This window comes from Aegilops tauschii, chromosome 3 (genome assembly GCF_002575655.3).
Source record: "Aegilops tauschii subsp. strangulata cultivar AL8/78 chromosome 3, Aet v6.0, whole genome shotgun sequence".
Classification (NCBI taxonomy): domain Eukaryota; kingdom Viridiplantae; phylum Streptophyta; class Magnoliopsida; order Poales; family Poaceae; genus Aegilops; species Aegilops tauschii.
In genome coordinates this window covers 439,274,183-439,300,578 of record NC_053037.3, presented here as the reverse complement: position 1 = coordinate 439,300,578, position 26,396 = coordinate 439,274,183, and the positions used below count along the sequence as shown (strand labels likewise).

Sequence of the window (26,396 nt, the reverse complement as noted above, 5' to 3'; positions counted from 1 at the left end):
ATTATGTTATTATTGTTGAGCGAACTTGCACTAGTGAAAGTATGAACCCTAGGCCTTGTTTCCTAGCATTGCAATACCGTTTACGCTCACTTTTATCATTAGTTACCTTGCAGTTTTTATATTTTCAGATTACAAAAACCTATATCTACCATCCATATTGCACTTGTATCACCATCTCTTCGCCGAACTAGTGCACCTATACAATTTACCATTGTATTGGGTGTGTTGGGGACACAAGAGACTCTTTGTTATTTGGTTGCAGGGTTGTTTGAGAGAGACCATCTTCATCCTACACCTCCCATCGATTGATAAACCTTAGGTCATCCACTTGAGGGAAATTTGCTACTGTCCTACAAACCTCTGCAGTTGGAGGCCCAACAACGTCTACAAGAAGAAGGTTGTGTAGTAGACATCAAGCTCTTTTCTGGCGCCGTTGCCGGTGAGGTGAGTGCTTGAAGGTATATCTTTAGATCTTGCAATCGAATCATTTAGTTTCTTGTTTTATCACTAGTTTAGTTTATAAAATAAAATTACAAAAAAATGGAATTGAGGATGCCTCATATGCTTCATCTTTTTAATGTCTTCCGTGAAAATAAGGATTCCGACAATTGTGCTCAATTGCTAGAGGAAGAATGCATTAGAATGTTTGGCACTAAATCTTTCAATGATGAGCATGATTGCAATGTTGCTAGTATGAATTCTTTGAATACCCATGATGCTAATGATATGCAAAGCCACAAGCTTGGGGATGCTATGTTTGATGAAGATGATATGTTTAGTCCCCCAAGTTTTGATGAGCAAATTTATTATGATGAAAGCATGCCTCCTATTTATGATGATTATTGTGATGACACGTATGCTATAAAGAATAATGATAACCATGAAACTTGTCATCATGATTTTTGTTTTCAATTGGATTATGCCTCACATGATAATTATTTTATTTTTGCTCCCACTATTATTCATGAGAAGAAATTTGCTTATGTGGAGAGTAGTAAAATTTCTATGCAAGTAGATCATGAAAAGAATCATGGTGCTACTGAAAATTATTATGAGGGAGGAACATATGCTTGTAGGAATTGCAATAATATCAAGTATCCTCTCGATGTGCTTAAAGTTTTAAAGTTATGCTTGTTTTGCCTTCCTATGCTAGTTGATTATTGTTCCCATAAGTTGTTTGCTCAAAAAATCCCTATGCATAGGAAGTGGGTTAGACTTAAATATACTAGTCATATTCTTCATGATGCTCTCTTTATGTTTCAATTCTTATCTTTTATGTGAGCATCATTGAAATCATCATGCCTAGCTAGGGGCGTTAAACGTTAGCGCTTGTTGGGAGCCAACCCAATCTTATTTTTGTTCCTTGATTTTTGCTCCTGTTTAGCAATAAATAATTCATCTAGCCTCTGTTTAGATATGGTTTTATGTTTTAGTTAGTGTTTGTGCCAAGTAGAACCTTTGGGAAGACTTGGGTGAAGTCTATGCGATCTTGCTGTAAAAAACAGAAACTTTTGCGCTCACGAGATTAGCTGTAAGTTTTTATTGGAGAGTGATTTTGGGTTGATTCTTTTTGAAGATGATCAATAGATAAATTCCTCAGGTCCACCAATTTATTTCAGAATTTTTGGAGTTCCATAAGTATACGTTTGATACAGATTACTACAGACTGTTCTGTTTTTGACAGATTCTGTTTTCACTGTGTTGTTTGCTTATTTTGATGAATCTATGAGTAGTATCGGACGGTATGAACCATAGAGAAGTTGGGATACAGTAGATATTACACCAATATGAATTTAGAATGAGTTCACAACTGTACCTAATGTTGGAAATATGCCCTAGAGGCAATAATAAAATGGTTATTATTGTATTTCCTTGTTCATGATAATTGTCTGTTGTTCATGCTATAATTGTATTAACTGGAAACCGTGATACATGTGTGAATACATAGACCACAACATGTCCCTAGTAAGCCTCTAGTTGACTAGCTCGTTGATCAATAGATGGTTATGGTTTCCTGACCATGGACATTGGATGTCATTGATAACAGGATCACATCATTAGGAGAATGATGTGATGGACAAGACCCAATCCTAAGCATAGCACAAGATCGTGTAGTTCGTTTGCTAGAGCTTTTCTAATGTCAAGTATCATTTCCTTATACCATGAGATTGTGCAACTCCCGGATACCGTAGGAATGCTTTGGGTGTACCAAACGTCACAACGTAACTGGGTGGCTATAAAGGTGCACTACAGGTATCTCCGAAAGTGTCTGTTGGGTTGGCACGAATCGAGACTGGGATTTGTCACTCCGTATGACGGAGAGGTATCTCTGGGCCCACTCGGTAATGCATCATCATAATGAGCTCAATGTGACTAAGGAGTTAGCCACGGGATCATGCGTTACGGTACGAGTAAAGTGACTTGCCGGTAACGAGATTGAACAAGGTATTGGGATACCGACGATCGAATCTCGGGCAAGTAAAGTACCGATTGACAAAGGGAATTGTATACGGGATTGATTGAATCCTGGACATCGTGGTTCATCCGATGAGATCATCGTCGAACATGTGGGAGCCAACATGGGTATCCAGATCCCGTTGTTGGTTATTGACCGGAGAGTCGTCTCGGTCATGTCTGCATGTCTCCCGAACCCGTAGGGTCTACACACTTAAGGTTCGGTGACGCTAGAGTTGTAGAGATATTAGTATGCGGTTAACCGAAAGTTGTTCGGAGTCTCGGATGAGATCCCGGACGTCACGAGGAGTTCCGGAATGGTCCGGAGGTAAAGTTTATATATGGGAAGTCCTATTTTGGCCACCGGAAAATGTTCGGGATTTTTCGGTATTGTACCGGGAAGGTTCTAGAAGGTTCCGAAGTGGGGCCCACATGCATGGGGGACCCACATGAACGTGGGTAGTGGGGGCAAGGCCCCACAACCGTGGTCAAGGCGCACCAAGATCCCACCTTAGAAGGAATAAGATCATATCCCGAAGGGATAAGATCAAGATCCCTAAAAAGGGGGGATAACAATCGGTGGGGAAGGGAAATGATGGGATTTCTTTCCCCCACCTTTGCCAACGCCCCAATGCACTTGGAGGGCAAGAAACCAGCCCCCTCCACCCCTATATATAGTGGGGAGGTGCATGGGAGCAGCACCCCAAGACCTGGCGCCTCCCTCCCTCCCGTGACACCTCTTCCTCCCCGCTTGCGCTTGGCGAAGCCCTGCCGGGATCCCGCTACTTCCACCACCACGCCGTCGTGCTGCTGGATCTCCATCAACTTCTCCTTCCCCCTTGCTGGATCAAGAAGGAGGAGACATCCCCGCTCCGTACGTGTGTTGAACGCGGAGGTGCCGTCCGTTCGGCGCTAGGATCATCGGTGATTTGGATCACGACGAGTATGACTCCATCAACCCCGTTCTCTTGAACGCTTCCGCGCGCGATCTGCAAGGGTATGTAGATGCACTCCCCTCTCTCTCGTTGCTAGATGACTCCATATATTGATCTTGGTGATACGTAGAAAATTTTAAATTTCTGCTACGTTCCCCAACACCTAAGTGGTGATTTATTTTCTTATACTAACGGAGCTTACGAGTTTTCTATTAAGTTTTGTGTTATGAAGTTTTCAAGTTTTGGGTAAGATTCGATGGACTATGGAATAAGGAGTGGCAAGAGCCTAATCTTGGGGATTCCCAAGGCACCCCAAGGTAATATTCAAGGACAACCAAAAGCCTAAGTTTGGGGATGCCCCGGAAGGCATCCCCTCTTTCGTCTTCGTTCATCAGTAACTTTACTTGGAGCTATATTTTTATTCACCACATGATATGTGTTTTGCTTGGAGCATCATTTGATTTTGTTAGTATTTGCTTGCTGTTATTTAAAATAATGTTTTGCATCTCTATTTTCAAAAAAAATGTCAAGGATAGCCTTTACCATGCTTATTTTGCAAGTATACATGTTGCTGTTTCAAAACAAAAAGCTTATCGCTGTTGCAAAAATTCCCTAGAAAAGCCAGAATATGATAAAATGATTAAACTTTTTGCATAATAGATCTGATAAATTTTCTACAGTGTGGTAGAATTTCATAATGTTTGGAGTTAGGGAAGTATGATGAATCTTGCATTCTTTACAAACTGTACTGTTTTGGCAGATTGCTGTTATGTTTGCATTGTTTGTGTATGTTTGCTTGTTTAATGATTCTATTTGAGGATAGGAGTATTAAATATGCAGAGGCATTTAGTATGCAATGTTTAATAATAATTTTAGTGATTTGTTGCAGTAGAAAATGATAAGGTTTTTGCATTGGTTTATACTAACTTATCTCACGAATTCTTGTTGAGTTTGGTGTGGATGAAGCTTTCGAGATTTAGGAAACCGTGATATGAGAGGAATTAAGGAGACACAAAATCTCAAGATTGGGGATGTCCAAGGCACCCCAAGATAATATTTCAAGAAGTCTCAAGCATCTAAGCTTGGGGATGCCCCGGTAGGCATCCCACCTTTCTTCTTCAACAATTATCGGTTAGTATCGGTTGAGCCTAAGTTTTTGCTTCTTCACATGATGAGTGCTATCCTTGAAATGTTGTTTTACTTTGTTTTGCTTGCTGTTTGAATAATATCCCAAGATCTGAAATTCTTAAATGAGAGAGAGTCTTCACAAAGCTACATAATTATTTAAATATTCATTGATCTTCACTTATATCTTTTTGGAGTAGTTTGTCATTTACTCGTGTGCTTCACTTATATCCTATGAGTACATAGTTGAATGATTTGAATATCATAAATCTGAAATTATATATGTTTCATATGCTTATCCCATGGGGAGTAATGACTTCACATATAAGAAGTAGAGGTTGTAAATTTATTGAAGGTTAGCAAACATTGTATTGGTCACTTGAACAATTAATGAAAGAATATTGAAGGAAGAGAGATTTCACATATAAATATACTATCTTGGACATCTTCTCTGATTGTGAGCCCCGTTAATTATATTCAAACCTGAGCAAATTAGTTGAAGTTGGACAAGGAAGACAACATAATGAGTTATGCTTGGGTATATTTGTATAGACGTTATATTGTTATGGATACTCTAACATGTGGTGCTTGCTATTTAGAATCCTTTGCTAGCCAAAATATCTGTACTAAGCGGGAATACTGCTTGTGCATCCAAATTCCTTGAACCAAGTTTCTTCCATGAGTGTCCACCATATCTACCTATATGCGGTATTTACCTGCCGTTCCAAGTAAATTTGCATGTGTCAAACTCTAAACCTTCAAATAAGAATCTGTTTTGTATGCCCGAATCGCTCATGTAGCGACTAGGGGATGTTAGTATCTTCCATGCTAGGTGGGTTATTCTCACGATGAGTGGACTCCGCTCATCATTCACGAGAAAATGGCTGGTAACTGGGATGCCCAGTCCTATGATCAAAAGATCAAAAAAATCACAAATAATTTAAACAAAACTCCCCTAGGATTGTTGATAGTTGGACGGCACACGTTGTTTCAGATAAGCCGTGGAGTATGATGTTGGTGGAGGGGGAGTAAAATCTTTACCTTTCTGTTTGGGAACCGCCTATAATGTATCTAGTATGGAAGATATTGGGAACTCTTGGTCATTATGTTCACAATGAAAGCATACCTCTCAAAATTATTTTCATCTCTATTCAAGCTTCGAGCTCTGGCACCTCTGCAAATCCCTGCTTCCCTCTACGAAGGGCCTATCTTTTACTTTTATGCAAGAGTCAGTAGTATTCCTTCTCATTCCAACCTACTTTTTAGTTGGCAAGCATCATGTGGTGGAGAAAGATCTAAGCATATATGGCCATTCAAATATATTTGATCATGAATTAGTATTGTTGACATTACCCTTGAGGTAAAAGGTTGGGAGGCGAAACATTAAGCCCCTATCTTTCTCTGTGTTCGATGAATGCGATTTGTTCTAAAAATATGCTTTGAGTGGTAGCAATCATGGAAGACTATATGATAGTTGAGTATGTGGGATTTGCTAAATCAAAGCTCTTACATAGACCCTTCCTAAAAATAAGATGAATTGCAATTGTTTGATGACTGAGAACTGTTTGTTAGTTTTCAAGAAAGTTTATGATCTATACTTTAACATGTGAATAGCTTGTTACTTGATCATGAGAAGCTTTATGATATGAGCCACTGTTATGATATATAATGATGCTAGAAAAGGTGATTGAAATTATCATTGATCAAACTTGTGCACCTGCTAGCATTCACACTTCATAAATTATTTCTTCTATCATTTACCTACTCGAGGACGAGCAGGAATTAAGCTTGGGGATGCTGATACGTCTCCAACGTATCTATAATTTATGAAGTATTCATGCTATTATATTATCCATCTAGATTGTTTTATATGCTATTATATATGATTTTTGGGACTAACCTATTAACCTAGAGCCCAGTGCCAGTTTCTGTTTTTTTCCTTGTTTTTGAGTATCGCAGAAAAGGAAAACCAAACGGAGTCCAATTGACCTGAAACTTGACGGAGCTTATTTTTGGACCAGAAGAAGGACATGGAGTAAAAGAGTTGGGCCAGAAGAGTTCCGGGCTTCCCACGAGGGTGGGACGCGCACCCACCCCCTGGGCGCGCCCCCTACCTCGTGGACAACCCGGAGACCCCCTGACTTGTTCCCGACGCCAAAATCTCTTTTATATATAGAAACCTCCAGAACATAACTTAGATCGGGAGTTCCACCGCCACAAGCCTCTGTAGCCACCGAAAACCAATCTAGACCCGTTCCGGCACCCTGCCAGAGGGGGATCCCTCTCCGGTGGCCATCTTCATCATCCCGGCGCTCTCCATGACGAGGAGGGAGTAGTTCACCCTCGGTGCTGAGGGTATGTACCAGTAGCTATGTGTTTGATCTCTCTCTCTCTCTCTCTTGTGTTCTTGAGGTGGTACGATCTTGATGTATCGCGAGCTTTGCTATTATAGTTGGATCTTATGATGTTTCTCCCCCTCTACTCTCTTGTAATGGATTGTGTTTTCCCTTTGAAGTTATCTTATCGGATTGAGTCTGTAAGGATTTGAGAACACTTGATGTATGTCTTGCATGTGCTTATCTGTGGTGACAATGCGATATCACATGATCTACTTGATGTATGTTTTGGTGATCAACTTGCGGGTTCTCTGACCTCGTGAACTTATGCATAAGGGTTGGCACACATTTTCCTCTTGATTCTCCGGTAGAAACTTTGGGGCACTCTTTGAAGTTCTTTGTGTTGGTTGAATAGATGAATCTGAGATTGTGTGATGCATATCGTATAATCATACCCACGGATACTTGAGGTGACATTGGAGTATCTAGGTGACATTAGGGTTTTGGTTGTATGTGTCTTAAGGTGTTATTCTAGTACGAACTCTTGAATAGATCGATCCGAAAGAATAACTTTGAGGTGGTTTCGTACCCTACAATAATCTCTTCGTTTGTTCTCCGCTATTAGTGACTTCGGAGTGACTCTTTGTTGCATGTTGAGGGATAGTTATATGATCCAATTATGTTATTATTATTGACAGAACTTGCACTAGTGAAAGTATGAACCCTAGGCCTTGTTTCCTAGCATTGCAATACCGTTTACGCTCACTTTTATCATTAGTTACCTTGCTATTTTTATATTTTCAGATTACAAAAACCTATATCTACCATCCATATTGCACTTGTATCACCATCTCTTCACCGAACTAGTGCACCTATACAATTTACCATTGTATTGGGTGTGTTGGGGACACAAGAGACTCTTTGTTATTTGGTTGCAGGGTTGTTTGAGAGAGACCATCTTCATCCTACACCTCCCACGGATTGATAAACCTTAGGTCATCCACTTGAGGGAAATTTGCTACTGTCCTACAAACCTCTGAAGTTGGAGGCCCAACAACGTCTACAAGAAGAAGGTTGTGTAGTAGAAATCAACGACCACGGTGCCACGGCAAGACCCTTGTCGGGGCCCCGACAAGGTCTTGCCGAAGACACCTACGGGGCCGCAGCCAGGCCCGCGTCCACCAAGGCTCCACCGCCGTTCCCATACAGCTGCCAACCCAACCAGCTGGGCAGGCACCTACGTGGCGACGTGCGGCTTCCGGACTAACTCAGCAAGCACCTGCGTGGTGACATGCAGATCTTCATCAAGATCCTTCCACCACACCATCTCAGCAGCCTGCCAGCCTACGTGGCGCTGCATACCTCGCTGGCCTGGACGCGCGTCGAAGCAAGACGGAGCGGCGACGAACGGGATGGGCCTCGTTGCCATCCCCAGTAAAGCAACGGGACACCTAAGGGAAGGCATTCAATGTGTCTTGTCCCGCAATGACAAGCGATAAGCTTGCGCACTGTATGATGTCTACTACACAACCTTCTTCTTGTAGACGTTGTTGGGCCTCCAAGTGCAGAGGTTTGTAGGACAGTAGCAAATTTCCCTCAAGTGGATGACCTAAGGTTTATCAATCTGTGGGAGGCGTAGGATGAAGATGGTCTCTCTCAAGCAACCCTGCAACCAAATAACAAAGAGTCTCTTGTGTCCCCAACACACCCAATACAATGGTAAATTGTATAGGTGCACTAGTTCGGCGAAGAGATGGTGATACAAGTGCAATATGGATGGTAGATATAGGTTTTTGTAATCTGAAATTATAAAAAAGCAAGGTAACAAGTGGTAAAAGTGAGCACAAACGGTATTGCAATGCTAGGAAACAAGGCCTAGGGTTCATACTTTCACTAGTGCAAGTTCTCTCAACAATAATAACATAATTAGATCATATAACTATCCCTCAACATGCAACAAAGAGTCACTCCAAAGTCACTAATAGCGGAGAACAAACGAAGAGATTATGGTAGGGTACGAAACCACCTCAAAGTTATTCTTTCCGTTCAATCCATTGGGCTATTCCTATAAGTGTCACAAACAGCCCTAGAGTTCGTAGTAAAATAACACCTTAAGACAAACATCAACCAAAACCCTAATGTCACCTAGATACTCCAATGTCACCTCAAGTATCCGTGGGTATGATTATACGATATGCATCACACAATCTCAGATTCATCTATTCAACCAACACATAGAACCTCAAAGAGTGCCCCAAAGTTTCTACCGGAGAGTCAAGACGAAAATGTGTGCCAACCCCTATGCATAGGTTCTTGGGCGGAACCCGCAAGTTGATCACCAAAACATACATCAAGTGGATCAATAGAATACCCCATTGTCACCACGGGTATCCCACGCAAGACATACATCAAGTGTTCTCAAATCATTAAAGACTCAATCCGATAAGATAACTTCAAAGGGGAAACTCAATCCATTACAAGAGAGTAGAGGGGGAGAAACATCATAAGATCCAACTATAATAGCAAAGCTCGCGATACATCAAGATCGTGCCAAATCAAGAACACGAGAGAGAGAGAGAGAGAGAGAGAGAGATCAAACACATAGCTACTGGTACATACCCTCAGCCCCGATGGTGAACTACTCCCTCCTCGTCATGGAGAGCGCCGGGATGATGAAGATGGCCACTGGTGAGGGTTCCCCCTTCCGGCAGGGTGCTGGAACAGGGTCCCAATTGGTTTTTGGTGGCTACAGGGGCTTGCGGCGGCGGAACTCCCGATCTATTTTGTTCCCCGAAGGTTTTAGGGTATATGGATATATATAGGCGGAAGAAATACGTCAGGGGAGCCACGAGGGACCCACGAGGGTGGAGGGCGCGCCCAGGGGGGTGGGCGCGCCCCCCTGCCTCGTGCCTTCCTCGTTGCTTTCTTGACGTGGACTCCAAGTCTCCCGGGTTGCTTTCTTTCCAAAAATAACTTCTCCAGAAGGTTTCATTCCGTTTCGACTCCGTTTGATATTCCTTTTCTTCGAAACACTGAAACAAGAGAAAAACAGGAACTGGCACTGAGCTCTGGGTCAATAGGTTAGTCCTAAAAATAATATAAAAGTGTTTAATAAAACCCATAAACATCCAAAACAGATAATATAATAGCATGGAACAATCAAAAATTATAGATACGTTGGAGACGTATCACTGTACACCTTTCCACCTCCTGTGTGCCACTGTGGCAACCCCTTTTGTCTGTAAAAGGAGGCCCGAGGCGTCCAGGAGAGGGATTCGGATCTTTTGGGCAACACACGCACCGTAGCTAGCTCAAGAGCTCAAAAACACTCAAATACATACACCAAAGCGGGACTAGGGTATTACGCATCTTCGCGGCCCGAACCTGGGTAAACGATCCTTGTGCTGACCGCGAGACCCGCTCTTTGCACAGCCCCGTGCCCGCCAACCGTAGAAGGGATCCCAGTGATTCCATAGGTGTCGTTAACCCGACAATATGCAAAATCATTGCCTTGGATATCGTCATAACTTTGCGCTTTTCTATCAATTGCTCGACAGTAATTTGTTCACCCACCGTATTATTTTGAAGAGAGAAGCCTCTAGTGAAACCTATGGCCCCCGGGTCTATTTTTCATCATATTAATTGCTGATCTACTATTTTGCAATCTTTTATTTTCATATCTATGAACCAAAAACCCAAAACTATTTTATCTTTTATTTAGTTTTATATATCTCTATCAGATCTCACCTTTGCAAGTGACCGTGAAGGGATTGACAACCCCTTTATCGCGTTGGGTGCAAGTGTTTGATTGTTTGTGCAGGTGCGTCTATTGGGGACTTGCGCGTTTCTCCTACTGGATTGATACCTTGGTTCTTAACTGAGGGAAATACTTATCTCTACTGTGCTGCATCACCCTTTCCTCTTCAAGGCAAAAACCAACGCAAGCTCAAGAAGTAGCAGGAAGAATTTCTAGCGCCGTTGCTGGGGAGATCTACGTCAAGCCTACCAAGTACCCATCATAAACTCTCATCTCTTGCATTACATTATTTGCCATTTGCCTCTCGTTTTCCTCTCCCCCACTTCTAAAATGATTTTCGAAAATATTTGCCTTTTTATTCGCCCTTCTTTCGTTCGTCTTTTCGCTTGCTTTTTGTTTGCTCGTGTGTTAGATTGCTTACTTTGTCATGATTACTCAAGAGAATACCAAATTGTGTGACTTTTCCAATACTAATAATAATTATTTTATTAGTACTCCGATTGCTCCCACCACTAGTGCGTAATCTTATGAAATTAATGCCGCTTTGCTGAATCTTGTTATGAAAGATCAATTTTTCGGCCTTCCTAGTGAAGATGCCGCATCCCATCTAAATAATTTCGTTGAGTTGTGTGATATGCAAAAGAAGAAAGACGTGGATAATGATATTGTTAAATTTAATCTATTTCCATTCTCACTACGAGATCGTGCTAAAACTTGGTTTTCATCTTTGCCTAAAAATAGTATTGATTCATGGAATAAGTGTAAAGATGCTTTTATTTCCAAGTATTTTCCTCCCGCTAAGATCATCTCCCTTAGGAATGATATTATGAATTTTAAGCAACTTGATCATGAACATGTTGCACAATCTTAGGAGAGGATGAAATTGATGATACGAAATTGCCCTACTCATGGTTTAAATTTGTGGATGATCATACACAATTTTTATGCCGGATTGAATTTTGCTTCTAGAAATATTTTAGATTCGGCCGCGGGAGATACTTTTATGGAAATTACTTTAGAAGAAGCTACTAAACTCCCAGATAATATTATGGTTAATTATTCTCAATGGCATACCAAAAGATCTTCTACTAGTAAAAAAGTGCATACGATTGAAGAGATTAATGTTTTGAGTTGAAAGACGGATGAACTTATGAAATTGTTTGCTAGCAAGAGTGCTCCTATTGATCCTAATGATATTCCTTTGTCTACTTTGATTGAGAATAATAATGAATCTATGGATGTGAATTTTGTTGGTAGGAATAATTTTGGTAATAACGCGTATAGAGGTAATTTTAATCCTAGGCCGTTTTCTAGTAATTCCTCTAATAATTATGGTAATTCCTACAACAATTCTTATGGAGATTATTATAATATGCCCTCTGATATTGATAAAAATATTAAAGAATTTATTAGTTCACAAAAGAATTTCAATGCTTTGGTTGAAGAAAAATTGCTTAAGATTGATGATTTGGCTAGGAACGTGGATAGAATTTCTCTTGAGATTGATTCTTTGAAAATTAAATCTATTCCACCCAAGCATGATATTAATGAATCTCTGAAAGCTATGAGAATTTCCATTGATGAGTGCAAAGAAAGAACCGCTAAAAGATCCGTGCTAAGCGGGATTGGTTTGTAAAAGCGTGTTCTTCTAGTTTTTGTGGAAATAATGATGAAGATCTTAAAGTGATTGATGTGACTCCTATTGAATCTTTGTTTTCCAACATAAATCTTGATAAATATGGGACTGGATATGAGTCAAATTTCCTTAAAAGGCGTCCCAATAATTTGGAGTTTATAGATCGTGATGTAAAAATTGATAAAAGTGGGATTGGAGAGGTCAAAACTTTAAGTAGCAATGAACCCACTCTTTTGGATTTCAAGGAATTTAATTATGATAATTGTTATTTAATAGATTGTGTTTCCTTGTTGCAATCCATGTTGAATTCTCCTCATGCTTATAATCAAAATAAAGCTTTTACTAAACATATCGTTGATGCTATGATCAAACCTTTTGAAGAAAAGCTTGAATTGGAAGTTTCTATTCCTAGAAAACTTTATGATGAGTGGGAACCTACTATTAAGATTAAGATTAAAGTTTGTGAGTGCCATGCTTTCTGTGATTTGGGTGCTAGCGTTTCCACGATTCCAAAAACTTTATGTGATGTGTTAGGTTTCCGTGAATTTGATGATTGTTCTTTAAATTTGCATCTTGCGGATTCCAGTATTAAGAAACCTATGGGAAGAATTAATGATGTTCTTATTGTTGCAAATAGGAATTATGTGCCCATAGATTTCATTGTTCTTGATATAGATTCCAATCCTACATGTCCTATTATTCTTGGTAGACCTTTCCTTAGAACGATTGGTGCAATTATTAATATGAAAGAAGGAAACATTAGATTTCAATTTCCATTAAGTAAGGGCATGGAACACTTTCCTAGAAAGAAAATTAAATTGCCATATGAATCTATTATGAGAGCTACTTATGGATTGCATACCAAAGATGACAACATCTAGATCTATGTTTTTATGCCTAGCTAAGGCCGTTAAACAATAGCGCTTGTTGGGAGGCAACCCAATTTTATTTTTGTTCTTGCTTTTTTTGTTTTGTTTTTCAATTAATAATTCATCTAGCCTCTGGTTAGATATGTTTTTGTGTTTTAATTAGTGTTTGTGCCAAGTAATACATTTGGGATGGCTTATGGTGATAGTTGATTTGATCTTGCTGAGAAACAGAAGCTTTTGCGCCCAGTCTCAGAATTTTTAAAAATCACATAAGCGCGATAAAATTCTGAATTTTTAACACAAGATTGATATAAAAATTGCATCTGTTGTCCTATTTTTCAGAATTTTTGCAGTAACATAAGTATTCAAAGTTACAGATTGCTATAGACTGTTCTGTTTTTGACAGATTCTGTTTTCTGTGTGTTGTTTGCTTATTTTGATGAATATATGGGTAGTATCGGGGGGTATGAACCATGGAGAAGTTGGAATACAGTAGATATTACACCAATATAAATAAATAATGAGTTCACAACGGTACCAAAAGTGGTGATTTTATTTTCTTATACTAACGAATCTCATGAGTTTTCTGTTGAGTTTTCTGTTGTGAAGTTCTCAAGTTTTGGGTAAAGATTTGATGGACTATTGAATAAGGAGTGGCAAGAGCTTAAGCTTGGGGATGACCAAGGCACCCCAAGGTAATATTCAAGGACAACCAAGAGCCTAAGCTTGGGGATGCCCCGGATGGCATCCCCTCTTTCGTCTTTGTCTATCTTTAATTTACTTGAGGCTATCTTTTTATTGACCACATGATATGTGTCTTGCTAAAAATCAAAAAGTTTCTTGCCATGGCCAACCAGCATGCGCCACATGGCCATGCTACTTGGCCGCCATTCTCCCGTAGGTTAATGTGTTTGATAACCAATAAGGTCAGACCTCGGGTTTTCACCCTGGAGCTCGAGACTGATACTACCTTCGTCTAGGCTTGTTGGTCCTCTTTATATTTTGTGCCTAACTTTGACCATAGATTTGACTAATAAATTATAAGATGCATGTCACAAGACTTGTATTGTTGGATTCATATTTGAAAGTGGTTTCCAATGATACTAGTTTTAGGGTATAGAACTTGTTTTTTAATACTTGAATCAAAGATCAAATTTTGAGCTAATAAATCAGGACGGAGGTAGTACTTGAGAAGCACCACCAAATCGAAGTCATCTAGTGTTGCCCCTGTCACTTTTGTATAGGTTGCACGTATGTAGAGCACGTAGCCATTGTAGCAAGTCTGAGCATATCAGAAAATCTCTGCCGTTCTCATCATCATGTAGAGGATGTATATGTCTAACAGGAGACACGAGCCACAAAAGACATAAATAAACTCTCCCGGCCGACTCCCTGTCTCAAAGTCCTTATTTTCGTAATACTCAATGAGCTCTTTTACCCAATCTGTACTAAATTTCGTGGCAGAAATTGGAGATTCTGGAGCTCCGGCGTTCTCTACTAAAGTAAGAATCCCTGTCCAGGATTGCAGTGAGGAGCCACTCTCCACTCCACGACATGCAGCAATCCTCCACCAACGCCCTATCCCCCGCAGCTACCATCCTAAACGCCAGCACGCGTGAGCGTGACACAATCCACAGTGACGTGGTCGCACCACTCCCTGCTACTCGCGTCCACGGCATGCCATGCCAGGGACGCCGTCACGCCGGGCCGCCCGCTCGCTGCGAACCAGATGCTGCTCTCGGGCCCCAACGGCAAATTCGTGCTCGTCTTCTTCACCCCGCCGGGCGCCAACAACACCTATGTCGGCGTCTGGTACGGCAAGGTCTCCGTCCGCATGGTGGTCTGGGTCACCAACCGCGAGCACCCCATCCCCAGCGGCGACGCAGACAACCACGCCGCCACGCTCTCCATGTCCGCCACCGGCACGCTCACCATTGCCAAGGGCAACTCGGCCTTCGTGTGGTCAGTCAAGCCGGCGACCGCCCTGGCAAGCCCCACAGCATGGATCCTGGACAACGGCAACCTGGTGCTCGCGGATGTGGGTGGCGGCATGGCGTGGGAGGGGTTTGACTACCCGACCGACACGCTGCTCCCGGACATGAAGCTGGGGATCAACTTCGTGAAGGGGCGGAACAGGACGCTGACGGCGTGGAAGAGCACTAATGTCATTCTAATGCATTGTGTATAGCTAATATTGTGTGAATCATGACTGGATCTCTTCTACCATGAATTACAATGTTTAGTCGCTGCTTGAACTCCTGAGGTTCTCTGTATTTATGTTTTGCGGTCTCAGAAAGGCCTAGCAAGTTACCATGTTGTCATATTATATCATGATTGTTTTGACAAAGTGTTGGCATTTGAGATATTTTATTATTGCTCGCTAGTTGATTATGTCATTGATATCAGTGAATGTAGTTTCTAAGAGTTATCATTTGCATGGTTAGTCATCTTTGTTGACAACTTGGGTATTAGTTAAGCATATATATAGATACAAGAACAAAAGAGTTCGTGAAAGTTTTTCTTTATCACTTTTAGTTTATCAACCGAATTGCTTGAGGACAAGCAATGAGTTAAGCTTGGGGGAGTTGATACGTCTCCGTCGTATCTACTTTTGCAAACACTTTTGCTCTTGTTTTGGACTCTAATTTGCATGATTTGAATGAAACTAACCCGGACTGACATTGTTTTCAGCGGAAGTACCATGGTGTTGTTTTTTGTGCAGAAATAAAAGTTCTCGGAATTGGATGAAACTTTTTGGAGATTTTTTATGTAATAAATAAAAATACTGGAGCAAAGACCCACTAGAGGGGGGCTGCTACCCACGAGGCACCAGGGCACGCCCTGGTGGCTGGTGGGGGCCACGAGGCTCCGCTGACCCTAATCTTGAGCCTATAAATTCCTATTTCCCGAGAAAAAAATAAGAGAAGAAGTTTCATCGCAATGCGGAGCCGCCACCTCCTCCTGTTCTTCATCGGGAGGGCAGATCTGGAGTCCGTTCTGGGCTCCGGAGAGGGGGGTTCGTCACCATTGTCATCATTAACCCTTCTTCATCACCAATTTCATGATACTCACCGCCGGGTGTGAGTAATTCCTTTGTAGGCTTGCTGGACGATGATGGGTTGGATCAGATTTATCATTTAATCGAGTTAGTTTTGTTTGGGCTTGATCCCTAGTATCCACTATGTTCTGAGATTGATGTTGCTCTGACTTTGCGACACTTAATGCTTGTCATTAGGGCCTGAATGTCATGATTTCAGATCTGAACCCTTTATGTTTTCATGAATATATTTGTGTTCTTGATCCTACCATGCAAGTTATACGCACATGTGACATGTTATGATCCGCATACCCCAAGGTGACAATAATTGGGATTCTTTCCGGTGATTACCGTAGTTTGAGGAGTTCATGTATTCACTATTTGTTAATGTTTTGTTCCGGTTCTCTATTTAAAGAGGCCTTAATATCCCTTAGTTACCTTATTATGGACCCCTCTGCCACGGGAGGGTAGGACAAAAGATGTCATGCAAGTTCTTATCGCAAGCACGTATGACTATTTATGGAATACATGCCTACATTACATTGATGAATTGGAGCTAGTTATGTGTCATGCTAAGTTATAACTATTACATGATGAATATTATCCAACATAATTATCCATCACCCATCCAATGCCTACAAGCTTTTCATATATTGCTTTGCTAAGTTACTACTATTGTTGTTGTTACAATCACTATAAAACTATTGCTACTGCTGTTACCGTTACTCTTGCTATCGTTATCACTATTATCAAACTATCGTATTACGAAAAAAGTATAAATAACCCCCTAAAGTATCACATTTCGGTCACATCAACCCCTCATCTCTAAAACCAGATTCTTAATCCCCTGAAGTTTTCAAAACCGGACAAAACACCCCCCAAACCATCTTAAAGTTGTTTTGGCAGGTGGTTTTGCTGAAGTAGACACATGGCTCCTCCTGTATACCGTGTTCAGTGCTTTCTCTGTCCCCAGGAAGCACCTACCAAGCTCATTGTAGATGATGCAGTGCCCTAGGATGCTTTGTGCACGACGTCGACGACATGGCACCTGTTCAACCATAGGTGGCGATCATCGGCTTGTGCTCATGCCCCGCCTCCACGCGGACGAAGTCCACGAGGTTGCCCGCCTGGACGGACGATGCCACGCCGGTGGTCGCTGTTGGCAAATGCCCGACTAATCGCATACTTTTCGACTAGCACTTCCTGATGCCTAACAGGCTGGTGTTGGTTTTTTTAGAAAAGGAGGATGACCCCCGGCCTCTGCATCTGGACGATGCATACGGCCATTTTATTAATTATTGACACAAGACCTTACAAAGTCATACAACAGTAAGACTAAAGCCACCGACTAAGCAACATATGTCGCTATTCCTATCAAGTTGATGAAGGGACGCTGAAAGTCTGGGCCTAATACCAAACAGACCTCGCAGCCAAACCTAACATCTAAGACTTGAGGTCCCAACCAGGACGCCTGCCGGGTATGGGCACCCACCAGTCCGGCGTGCTCCTCAACCAGGACGCCTGCCGGGTATGAGGCCGCTGCAGCCACCTGCCACTAAACCATCTTCAGAGCTGTACCGCTGCATCAACCTTGCCCAGTCTAGCTGCCGCCGATGCCACCACGACGCTAGGCAGCGTCACCCTCCTGCGCGAGTCCATCTCCGCTCATCAGGCACCGGTCTCCACTGCGCCACGCCGCCGAGATCCGTCGTCATCAATGGACAACATGAAACACCGCTCCTCCTCTTGTCCCCTCCAGCCAGTACTTGGTCCAAAATGATGCCCCCAGGAGGGAGAATGACATCAAAACGTCGTCATCGTCCGATCCGGTAGACCCAGATCTAGGGTTTCCCCCGGAACCTCTCGATCAGGTTGACGTGACCTGCAACAACGATGCCTCAAGAAGGAAGCGACATCAGAGACGCCACTATTGGTACTCCGGTAGAGATCCTCCATACCCTCACCGGTCCCTCCACGCACCGCTTGCTAGCCAAGACCACGCCGCGGTGGATCTGGACGGGACGCCAGATCCGCGGCCGCCGCAACCCATCTTCAGGCAGAGCCATCCACCGGTTCATCCATGGAGTGTTGCCACCATCCATGCACGAAGGGAAGCCCGTCGCCGTCCTGGACCGCTGCCCGCCGCCGCACAGGCTAGGAGCGCCGCCCTGCCTGCTGCCCACGGGCGCACCACAAGAGACGCCCCTGCCGCCTCAAGGGGATCCCGCTGCAGATCCGCCCGCCCTAGCGCCTTGGCATCGGGCCCGCCACCACCGCAGACCTCGCCGGCGGCAGCGGCGGCAGGAGGATGGTCGTGGGAGGCTGGCGGCGGTAGTATTTTTGGCCCCCTGGCGTCGCCCAGGGAGGCGACGCGAGGGGGTACAAGGGGGTACGAGCAGGCCACATAAAACTTTTTTTAGAACGAAGACGCTAGAAGCGTACAGCTTTAAATTAATAAATCCCACAACGGAACAGGCAGAGTTACGGCAAGAAGTCATTACACGGGCATAACCAAAAGCCCACGACATTCACGAAATCTAGAATCTGGTAGGGTTCAAAGCCGAATTGCGAGCATATTACAAGGCCATGGCCTAAAGATGAGCACGCAGGCTCGCAAGACAAAATGAGACACACCCACCCTCAGGTGGGCTGGATAGGCTCCCTAGCCGCCACGTAGACCTGGCGGAGTCGTTCTTGTGCGTGCTTGAAGATGTCAGAGTCCTTCTGCTTTGCCAACGGAGTCCACTGCTGCAGGAGAATAGAGCATTTGCATATAATGTTAGCCGGGTGCGACGGGAAAGATCCTTCAATGGTAAACTTATTACGAGTGAGACATAAGGACCATAGCATCGCCCCAGTACTAGCCCAAAGCACCCGTTTGGGTTGCCCCTGAACTGAGTCAAGCAAGTCCAGAAGGTCAGAGGGGGATCGCGGGTCCCAAGTGACCCCGGCAGCCTCACGCATTGCGCTCCAAGCAAACCGTGCGAGGGGGCAACGAAAGAAAATGTGGGTCGCGTTCTCTGGTTCCCCACATAACGCACAGGGGGCTGTGGCTAGGCCGTTCTGTTTTGCTATATTGATGGACGTGGGAAGCCGGTCTCAGAGCAGTGGCCACAGAAAGACTTTAATCTTTAGCGGAACGCGGGCTAGCCACTATCCCTTCACCTCTCGCTGAGCCTCCCCTTGGCACAGTTTGTGGTATAAGGACTTGACGGTGAATTTCCCAGAGGCGTTGAGGTGCCACGACACCCTGTCAGGCTCCTCAGAGAGTGTCACAGGGGAAATCAGGTCGAGCAAGGTATCCCACCTTGCTAATTCTTGGGCCGTCAAGTTGCGGCAAAACGCAATGGCCTGTGGGGAGGCCAGAGCCTCGGCCACGCTTTGATTAGGATGGACTGCGAGCGTATACAGCTCGGCGTACACATCCCAAAGGGGGCCTGAACCCACCCAGAAATCTAACCAGAAGCGCGTGGATCGGCTGTTGCCGATGCAAAATTTGGCCCCTAGCTCAAAAGCGGGTCTGATCGCCCGTAGATCTTGCCATAAAGGAGAGCCCCCAGCTGCCCCTTCAAAAAAATTCCCGTTAGGGAAATATTTGGCCCTTAGGATATCAGCCCACAAGCCGGTCGCCCCTTGCGACAGCTTACAAAGCCACTTGCACATTAACGCAATGTTCTGGAGCCTGGTATTGGTGATTCCCAGTCCACCCAAAGACTTGGGACGGCCCACTTGACCATATGATATTTGCGCTTGAGTCCCGTCCCTTCCCAAAAGAAACGGGCACGCGGCGTATCCAGGCTGGCATGAACCCCCTCTACCAGTAGAAACAACCCCATCGCGAACATTGGCAGGGAGGAAAGGCTGGAGTTAGTGTAGCGACCAGACCTCAAATAGTCTGTGCTGCTGTGCACCAGTGTCATCCCTGGATCAGTAATGCTGACACGCACAGTACAAATGGAGGATTTAGAACAGAGTAGCAATCACACACTTATTACATCGAATATCTCAAAAGAGAATAAGTATGATAAATATGGCTTAAGGCCATCTAAATACGATAACAGCGGAAGACTTGGAAGATAAGTGAGTCCAGCAACTCCAACGGCATCACTGAGTATAAAACCACGACCTAAGGCACCTTACTCGTCGTCTGAAAAGTCTGCAACATGAAACGTTGCAGCCCGAAAACGGGTCAGCACATGGAATATGCTGGCAATATAACACATAGAGAGTAATGAACATAATAATTCTATACTACATGCATATATGGCTGGTGGAAAGCTCTATGGTACAATTTTGCGAAAAGCCAATTTTTCCCTACGTTAAGGAATAAGTTATGTTTAACTATCATGGTGGTTGTTAAACATTGAGAAGGTACCTCCAACTCAATCCCAATTAAGTGTCATCATTAACCCAACAAAATTAATTAAAGTAACATGGTGATGAGATTCACATGATAATCCAGGTACTAGATACTCAAGTTGTCCATAACCGGGGACACGGCTAATCATGATTAGTTTGTACATTCTGCAGAGGTTTGTGCACTTTTCCCCACAAGAATCGATCGCCTCCGCTTGATTCTCGCACTGCATGATGTTTGAGAAACGGATGACCGAGACACAGTCTTTCAGAAACAATCACCCTTTACTCCGGATGGACAGTTACACCTACTTTCCCCTACATCTGCTAGCCCACCTCTTCAAGATATCATGTAACCTACTCAACTATGCTAGAGCCCATAATAGCTTGTGGCTGCACACGGAAGTTTCCAGCATGAATAATCTTATGATCCCTTTGAGCCTGGGTGGCGGTCCATAGGATGATCACACGGGTACTCCGGGATATCCAAAAATACAGGCAGCACTGGGTTCTCCAGGTGCCTCAGTCCACCCAGATGTGAGTTTTAGTTGCCACCTTAAGTAAACCCTTAATTAACAATCTCACATCTGTCATGAATATCTCTCAAACCCAATCCACGTCTACGAGCATAGCATGGCAATATAATAGCAAACGTAGAAGTAACTCCCAAGGGTTTGATAAATAAAACAGGTAATAGGTACTACCTCAACTACTTCCCAATACCCACATTTAATTAGATCCTAACCATGCAATGTTTGAGGATTGATCTAATGCAAATAAACCGATCTAGGGTTTAGAAGAAAAAAACGAACGTTTTTTTTAGAAAACCGGCAAGGAAGGCGGCGGCTCGGTACCTCAGCGGGCAGCTCCGGCGGGGCTCCGGCGGGGCGGCGGGGCTCGGGCGAGGCTCGGGCGGCGGCGGGATGACGGCGGGAGGCGGCGGGCGGCGGCGCACGGCTTCGGGGCGGCGGCGCGGCTCTCCTGCGGGCAGCGGCGGGTGCGGGTCGGGGGGGGCGGGGGTGAGGAGGGGTGGCGGGGGAGGGGGTATATAAGAGAGGGGGGCTGCTTGGAGGAGGGGGCAAGGCGGCGGCGATGGCGTGTCCGAGCCGGACACCGGCGGCGGCGGCCGTGCGCGCGAGGGAGACGGCGGGGCTGGGCCGGCCGGCTCGGCTGGGCCTCGGCCCGGTCGGGCGCGGTGTTTTTTTTTTAATATTCCGCCGAATCTAAAAACAATCACAGAAAAATAAATAAAAATCCAAAAATGATAAAACAAATTTTCCCCATCTAATTAAAATAATTATAACAAGGTGAACATTTTTTTGACACAAAAATGCAGTTTTGAAAACGTGCAAATTTTTTAATGCAATTAAAATTGCAAATAAAATCCGAATAAAATCCAATATATGATTTTAATATTTTTCCTCCAATATTTCAATTGTTTTGGAGAAGTCATATTTTCCCCTCTCATTTATTTTAATGTGAAATATTTTCCGGAGAGAAAATAATTAAAACCAAAATCCTCGTTTTATTATTTGATGAAAATCAAATATGATAAATCGGGAAAATCCCCAACTCTCTCCGAGGGTCCTTGAGTTGCTTAGGATTTATCGAGGATTTGCCAAAATGCAATAAAATATGCTATGCAACGATGATCTATGTATAACATTCCAAATTGAAAATTTGGGATGTTACAAACCTACCCCCTTAAGATGAATCTCGCCCTCGAGATTCGGGTTGGCTAGAAAATAGGTGAGAGTGGTCCTTCCGTAGATCTTCCTCTCGCTCCCAGGTGGCTTCATCTTCCGTGTGGTGACTCCACTGGACTTTGCAAAACTTGATAACCTTACTGCGGGTGACTCGGCTGGCATACTCAAGAATTTTAACTGGCTTCTCCTCATAGGTCAAATCACCTTCCAGCTGTATCGCTTCCAGTGGCACTGTATCTCTCAGTGGTATCTCAGCCATCTCTGAGTGGCACTTCTTCAACTGTGAAACGTGAAATACGTCGTGAACTCCTGACAATCCTTCGGGCAATTCTAGCTTGTAGGAAACTTCTCCCATACGTTCCAAAACTCTGTATGGTCCGATAAAACGGGGCGCTAACTTTCCCTTAACTCCAAAGCGCTTCACTCCTCGAAGTGGTGATACTCGAAGATAAACTCTGTCTCCAACTTCGTGAACTGTCTCCTTTCGTTTAGAATCAGCATAACTCTTCTGCCTGGACTGGGCTACCTTGAGCCTATCGTGGATCAACCTCACTTTCTGTTCAGACTCCTTAATCAAATCTGGTCCAAACAACTGATGGTCTCCTACTTCGTCCCATAACAATGGTGTTCTACATCTCCTTCCGTACAAGGCTTCGAAAGGGGCCATCTTCAAACTGGTTTGATAACTGTTGTTGTAAGAAAACTCTGCATATGGCAAGTTGTCGTCCCAACTAGATCCATAATCTAGCGCACAAGCTCTCAACATATCCTCCAAAATCTGATTGACTCTTTCGGTTTGTCCATCTGTCTGTGGGTGAAAGGTTGTACTAAATTCTAGCCTAGTTCCCAATGTTTCATGTAACTGCTTCCAAAACTTCGAGGTAAACTGGGTTCCTCTGTCTGATACAATGGTCCTCGGAACTCCATGCAAACATACGATCCTGGTCATGTATATCTTTGCCAACATAGCACTGGTGTAAGTGGTCTTCACTGGAATGAAATGAGCTACTTTCGTCAAACGGTCGACTACAACCCATATTGAGTCATAGCCTGAACGAGTCCTGGGCAATCCCGTGATAAAATCCATGCCTATTTTATCCCACTTCCATTCGGGTATTGGCAATGGTTGTAGTAATCTTGCTGGCTTCTGATGTTCTGCCTTCACTCTCTGACATACATCACAAACTGCTACATACTCCGCAATATCCTTCTTCATTCCGGTCCACCAGAAAGTGTCCTTCAAATCCAAATACATCTTGGTATTTCCTGGGTGAATCGAGTACGATGAATCATGGGCCTCTTGCAAAATCAACTTCCTGATCTCCGGATCATTGGGCACATAAACGCGGTCCTCAAACCATAAGGTATCGTGCTCATCCTCACGAAATCCCTTGGCTTTTCCTTTGCTCATCTTTTCCTTTATCTCGTCAATCTCCTTGTCTGTCTTCTGAGCTTCTCTGATCTTTTCCATCAAGGTAGACTGAATCTCCAATGTCGCTAAATAGCCTCTTGGGACTATCTCCAAACATAGCTCGCGAAGGTCCTCGGCTAACTCCTGAGGTAACTCTCCTGTCATGAGGGTGTTGACATGGCTCTTGCGGCTCAACGCATCTGCTACTACGTTAGCCTTCCCTGGGTGATAATGCAATCTCATATCATAATCCTTAATGAGCTCCAACCATCTCCTCTGTCTGAGATTTAACTCCTTCTGCGTGAAAATATACTTCAAACTCTTGTGATCCGTGTACACCTCACAATGGTTTCCGATGAGAAAATGTCTCCATGTCTTCAACGCATGCACTACGGCTGCTAACTCCAAATCATGCGTGGCATAATTCTTCTCATGGGGTTTAAGTTGTCATGAAGCATATGACACAACTCTACCTTCCTGCATAAGCACTGCTCCAAGTCCTCGACGAGAAGCGTCGCAATAAACTTCATAATCCTTGCGTTGATCTGGCAGAATCAACACTGGTGATGTAACCAATCGTTTCTTCAATTCTTGGAAACTAGCTTCACATTCCTCAGTCCAATTGAACTTGGTGTCCTTCTTTAATAGCTCAGTCATGGGTTTTGCAATCCTTGAGAAATTCTCAATAAACCTCCGGTAGTATCCTGCAAGTCCAAGGAAACTCCGGATCTCTCCAACTGACGTGGGTGATTCCCAACTTGTTACCGTGTCAACTTTGGCGGGGTCTACTGCTATTCCTTCTCCAGAAATAACATGTCCGAGGAATCCAACTTCCTTCAGCCAAAATTCACATTTGCTGAACTTGGCGTATAACTGATGTTCTCTGAGCTTCTCAAGTACTAAACGCAAATGCTCCTTATGCTCTTCCTCATTCTTGGAAAAGACTAAAATATCGTCTATGAACACCACGACGAACTTATCCAAAAACTCCATAAACACTTTGTTCATCAGGTTCATGAAATAGGCAGGTGCGTTAGTCAGACCAAATGACATAACGGTATACTCATACAGCCCATATCTGGTGGTAAAAGCCGTCTTAGGTATATCCTGCTCTCGAATCTTTAACTGATGGTATCCTGATCGTAGATTGATCTTGGAAAATACTTTAGCTCCTTGTAAGCGGTCAAACAAATCATTGATCATCGGCAGTGGGTACTTGTTTTTGATGGTCACTTCATTCACTCCACGGTAATCAACAACCATCCTCAACGATCCATCTTTCTTCTCCACTAGAAGTACTGGTGATCCCCAAGGTGACGAACTTGGGCGAATATAGCCTTTATCCAATAACTCCTTAATCTACTTCTTAATTTCCTCCAAATCTTTTGCGGGCATCCTGTACGGTCTCTTAGATATTGGCCCTGTGCCTGGCAAAAGTTCAATCAAGAACTCAATGTCTCTATATGGTGGCATGCCTGGCAACTCTTCTGGAAATACATCCGGGTAATCCTTCACCACTGGTACCTCCTCATGTACAACTCCTGATAAGGAATTCACTTGAGTCCTCTTTGGCACATGCCGGGATACATACTTGATCCTTCTTCCTTCTGGGGTGGTAAGCAAAATTGACTTACTGGCGCAATCGATATTTCCTCCATACATCGATAGCCAATCCATTCCCAAAATCACATCCAAACCTTGCGACTCCAAAATTATTAGGTCTGAGGGGAAAACATGCCTACCTATGGCCAATGGCATCTGAAAACATCCTTGGCTTGCCATATACTCTGCTCCTGGCGAGGTTACTAACATAGGTGTTCTGAGAACTTTGGTGGGCAACTTAAACTTATCCACAAATCCCCTTGATATGTATGAATGCGATGCACCAGTATCAAAAAGAACGATTGCAGTAAATGACTTAACCAAAAACTTACCTATTACTGCATCAGGTTGTGCTTCAACCTCTTCCATGCTCACGTGGTTCACATGTCCTTTGTTGAAAGGGTTCGGCTTCTTCCCAGAGCTTCCATTGCCATTACCATTCTGGGCTTCAGGACAATCCGTTGCATAATGTCCAGTCTTCTGGCACTTGAAACAAGTAATGTGACTTAGATCCCTCTTGGCTGGGGTTGAAGGGTTATTACGGTTCTGCCCGTTGCTTCCTCCATTCCCATTACCATTCTTGGAGCCATTATGGTTGTGCGAACTACCTCCTCCATGGGTATGTTGAAACTGCCCTCCTGGTTTCAGGGCAAAACGTGGCTTCTGCTGAGCTCCAGAATTGTACTTCCCTTGCCCATACTTCCTCTTACGGTTTTCAATCTGCTGCTGCTTTCCTTCAATCATGAGTGCTCTATCTACCAACTCCTGGTAGTTGTTGAAGGTTGCTACCATTAGCTGCATGCTCAGTTCATCATTCAGTCCTTCCAAAAACTTCTCCTGCTTGGCTGCATCTGTAGCAAGGTCATCTGGTGCATAACATGCTAACTTACTGAAATCCTCCACATACTGGCCTACGGTGCGTCCTCCTTGGTGTAGGTTGCGAAAGTCACGCTTCTTCATAGCCATAGCTCCTGCTGAAACATGAGTTGTACGAAAAGCTTGCTGAAACTGGTCCCATGTGACAGTGTCAATAGGGTGTGTGGCTGTGTAATTCTCCCACCACGATGTTGCGGGTCCATCAAGCTGATGTGCGGCAAAACGCACTCTTTCCGCATCTGTGCATCCTGCAGTGGCCAACTCCCTTCCAACTTTGCGGAGCCAATCATCTGCAA

The 26,396-nt window shown here is 43.7% G+C and overlaps 1 protein-coding gene across 1 annotated transcript; it reads left to right on the top strand.

The window, feature by feature from the left end:
* Positions 1-14,536: 14,536 nt before the first annotated feature.
* LOC109766746 (G-type lectin S-receptor-like serine/threonine-protein kinase At4g27290) lies at positions 14,537-15,300 on the top strand. The gene is made up of 2 exons (XM_020325529.1): positions 14,537-14,639; positions 14,750-15,300. Exons 1-2 carry the CDS (start codon positions 14,537-14,539, stop codon positions 15,298-15,300), a joined length of 654 nt encoding a protein of 217 aa, XP_020181118.1.
* The last annotated feature ends 11,096 nt before the right edge of the window (positions 15,301-26,396 follow it).

Bases quoted from the DNA above. Each gene is read 5' to 3' on its own strand.
- LOC109766746 (XM_020325529.1), top strand. From the start codon at position 14,537: ATGAGCTCTTTTACCCAATCTGTACTAAATTTCGTGGCAGAAATTGGA. The intron at 14,640-14,749 runs GTGAGGAGCCAC...CACAATCCACAG, and splicing joins AATCCCTGTCCAGGATTGCA to TGACGTGGTCGCACCACTCC.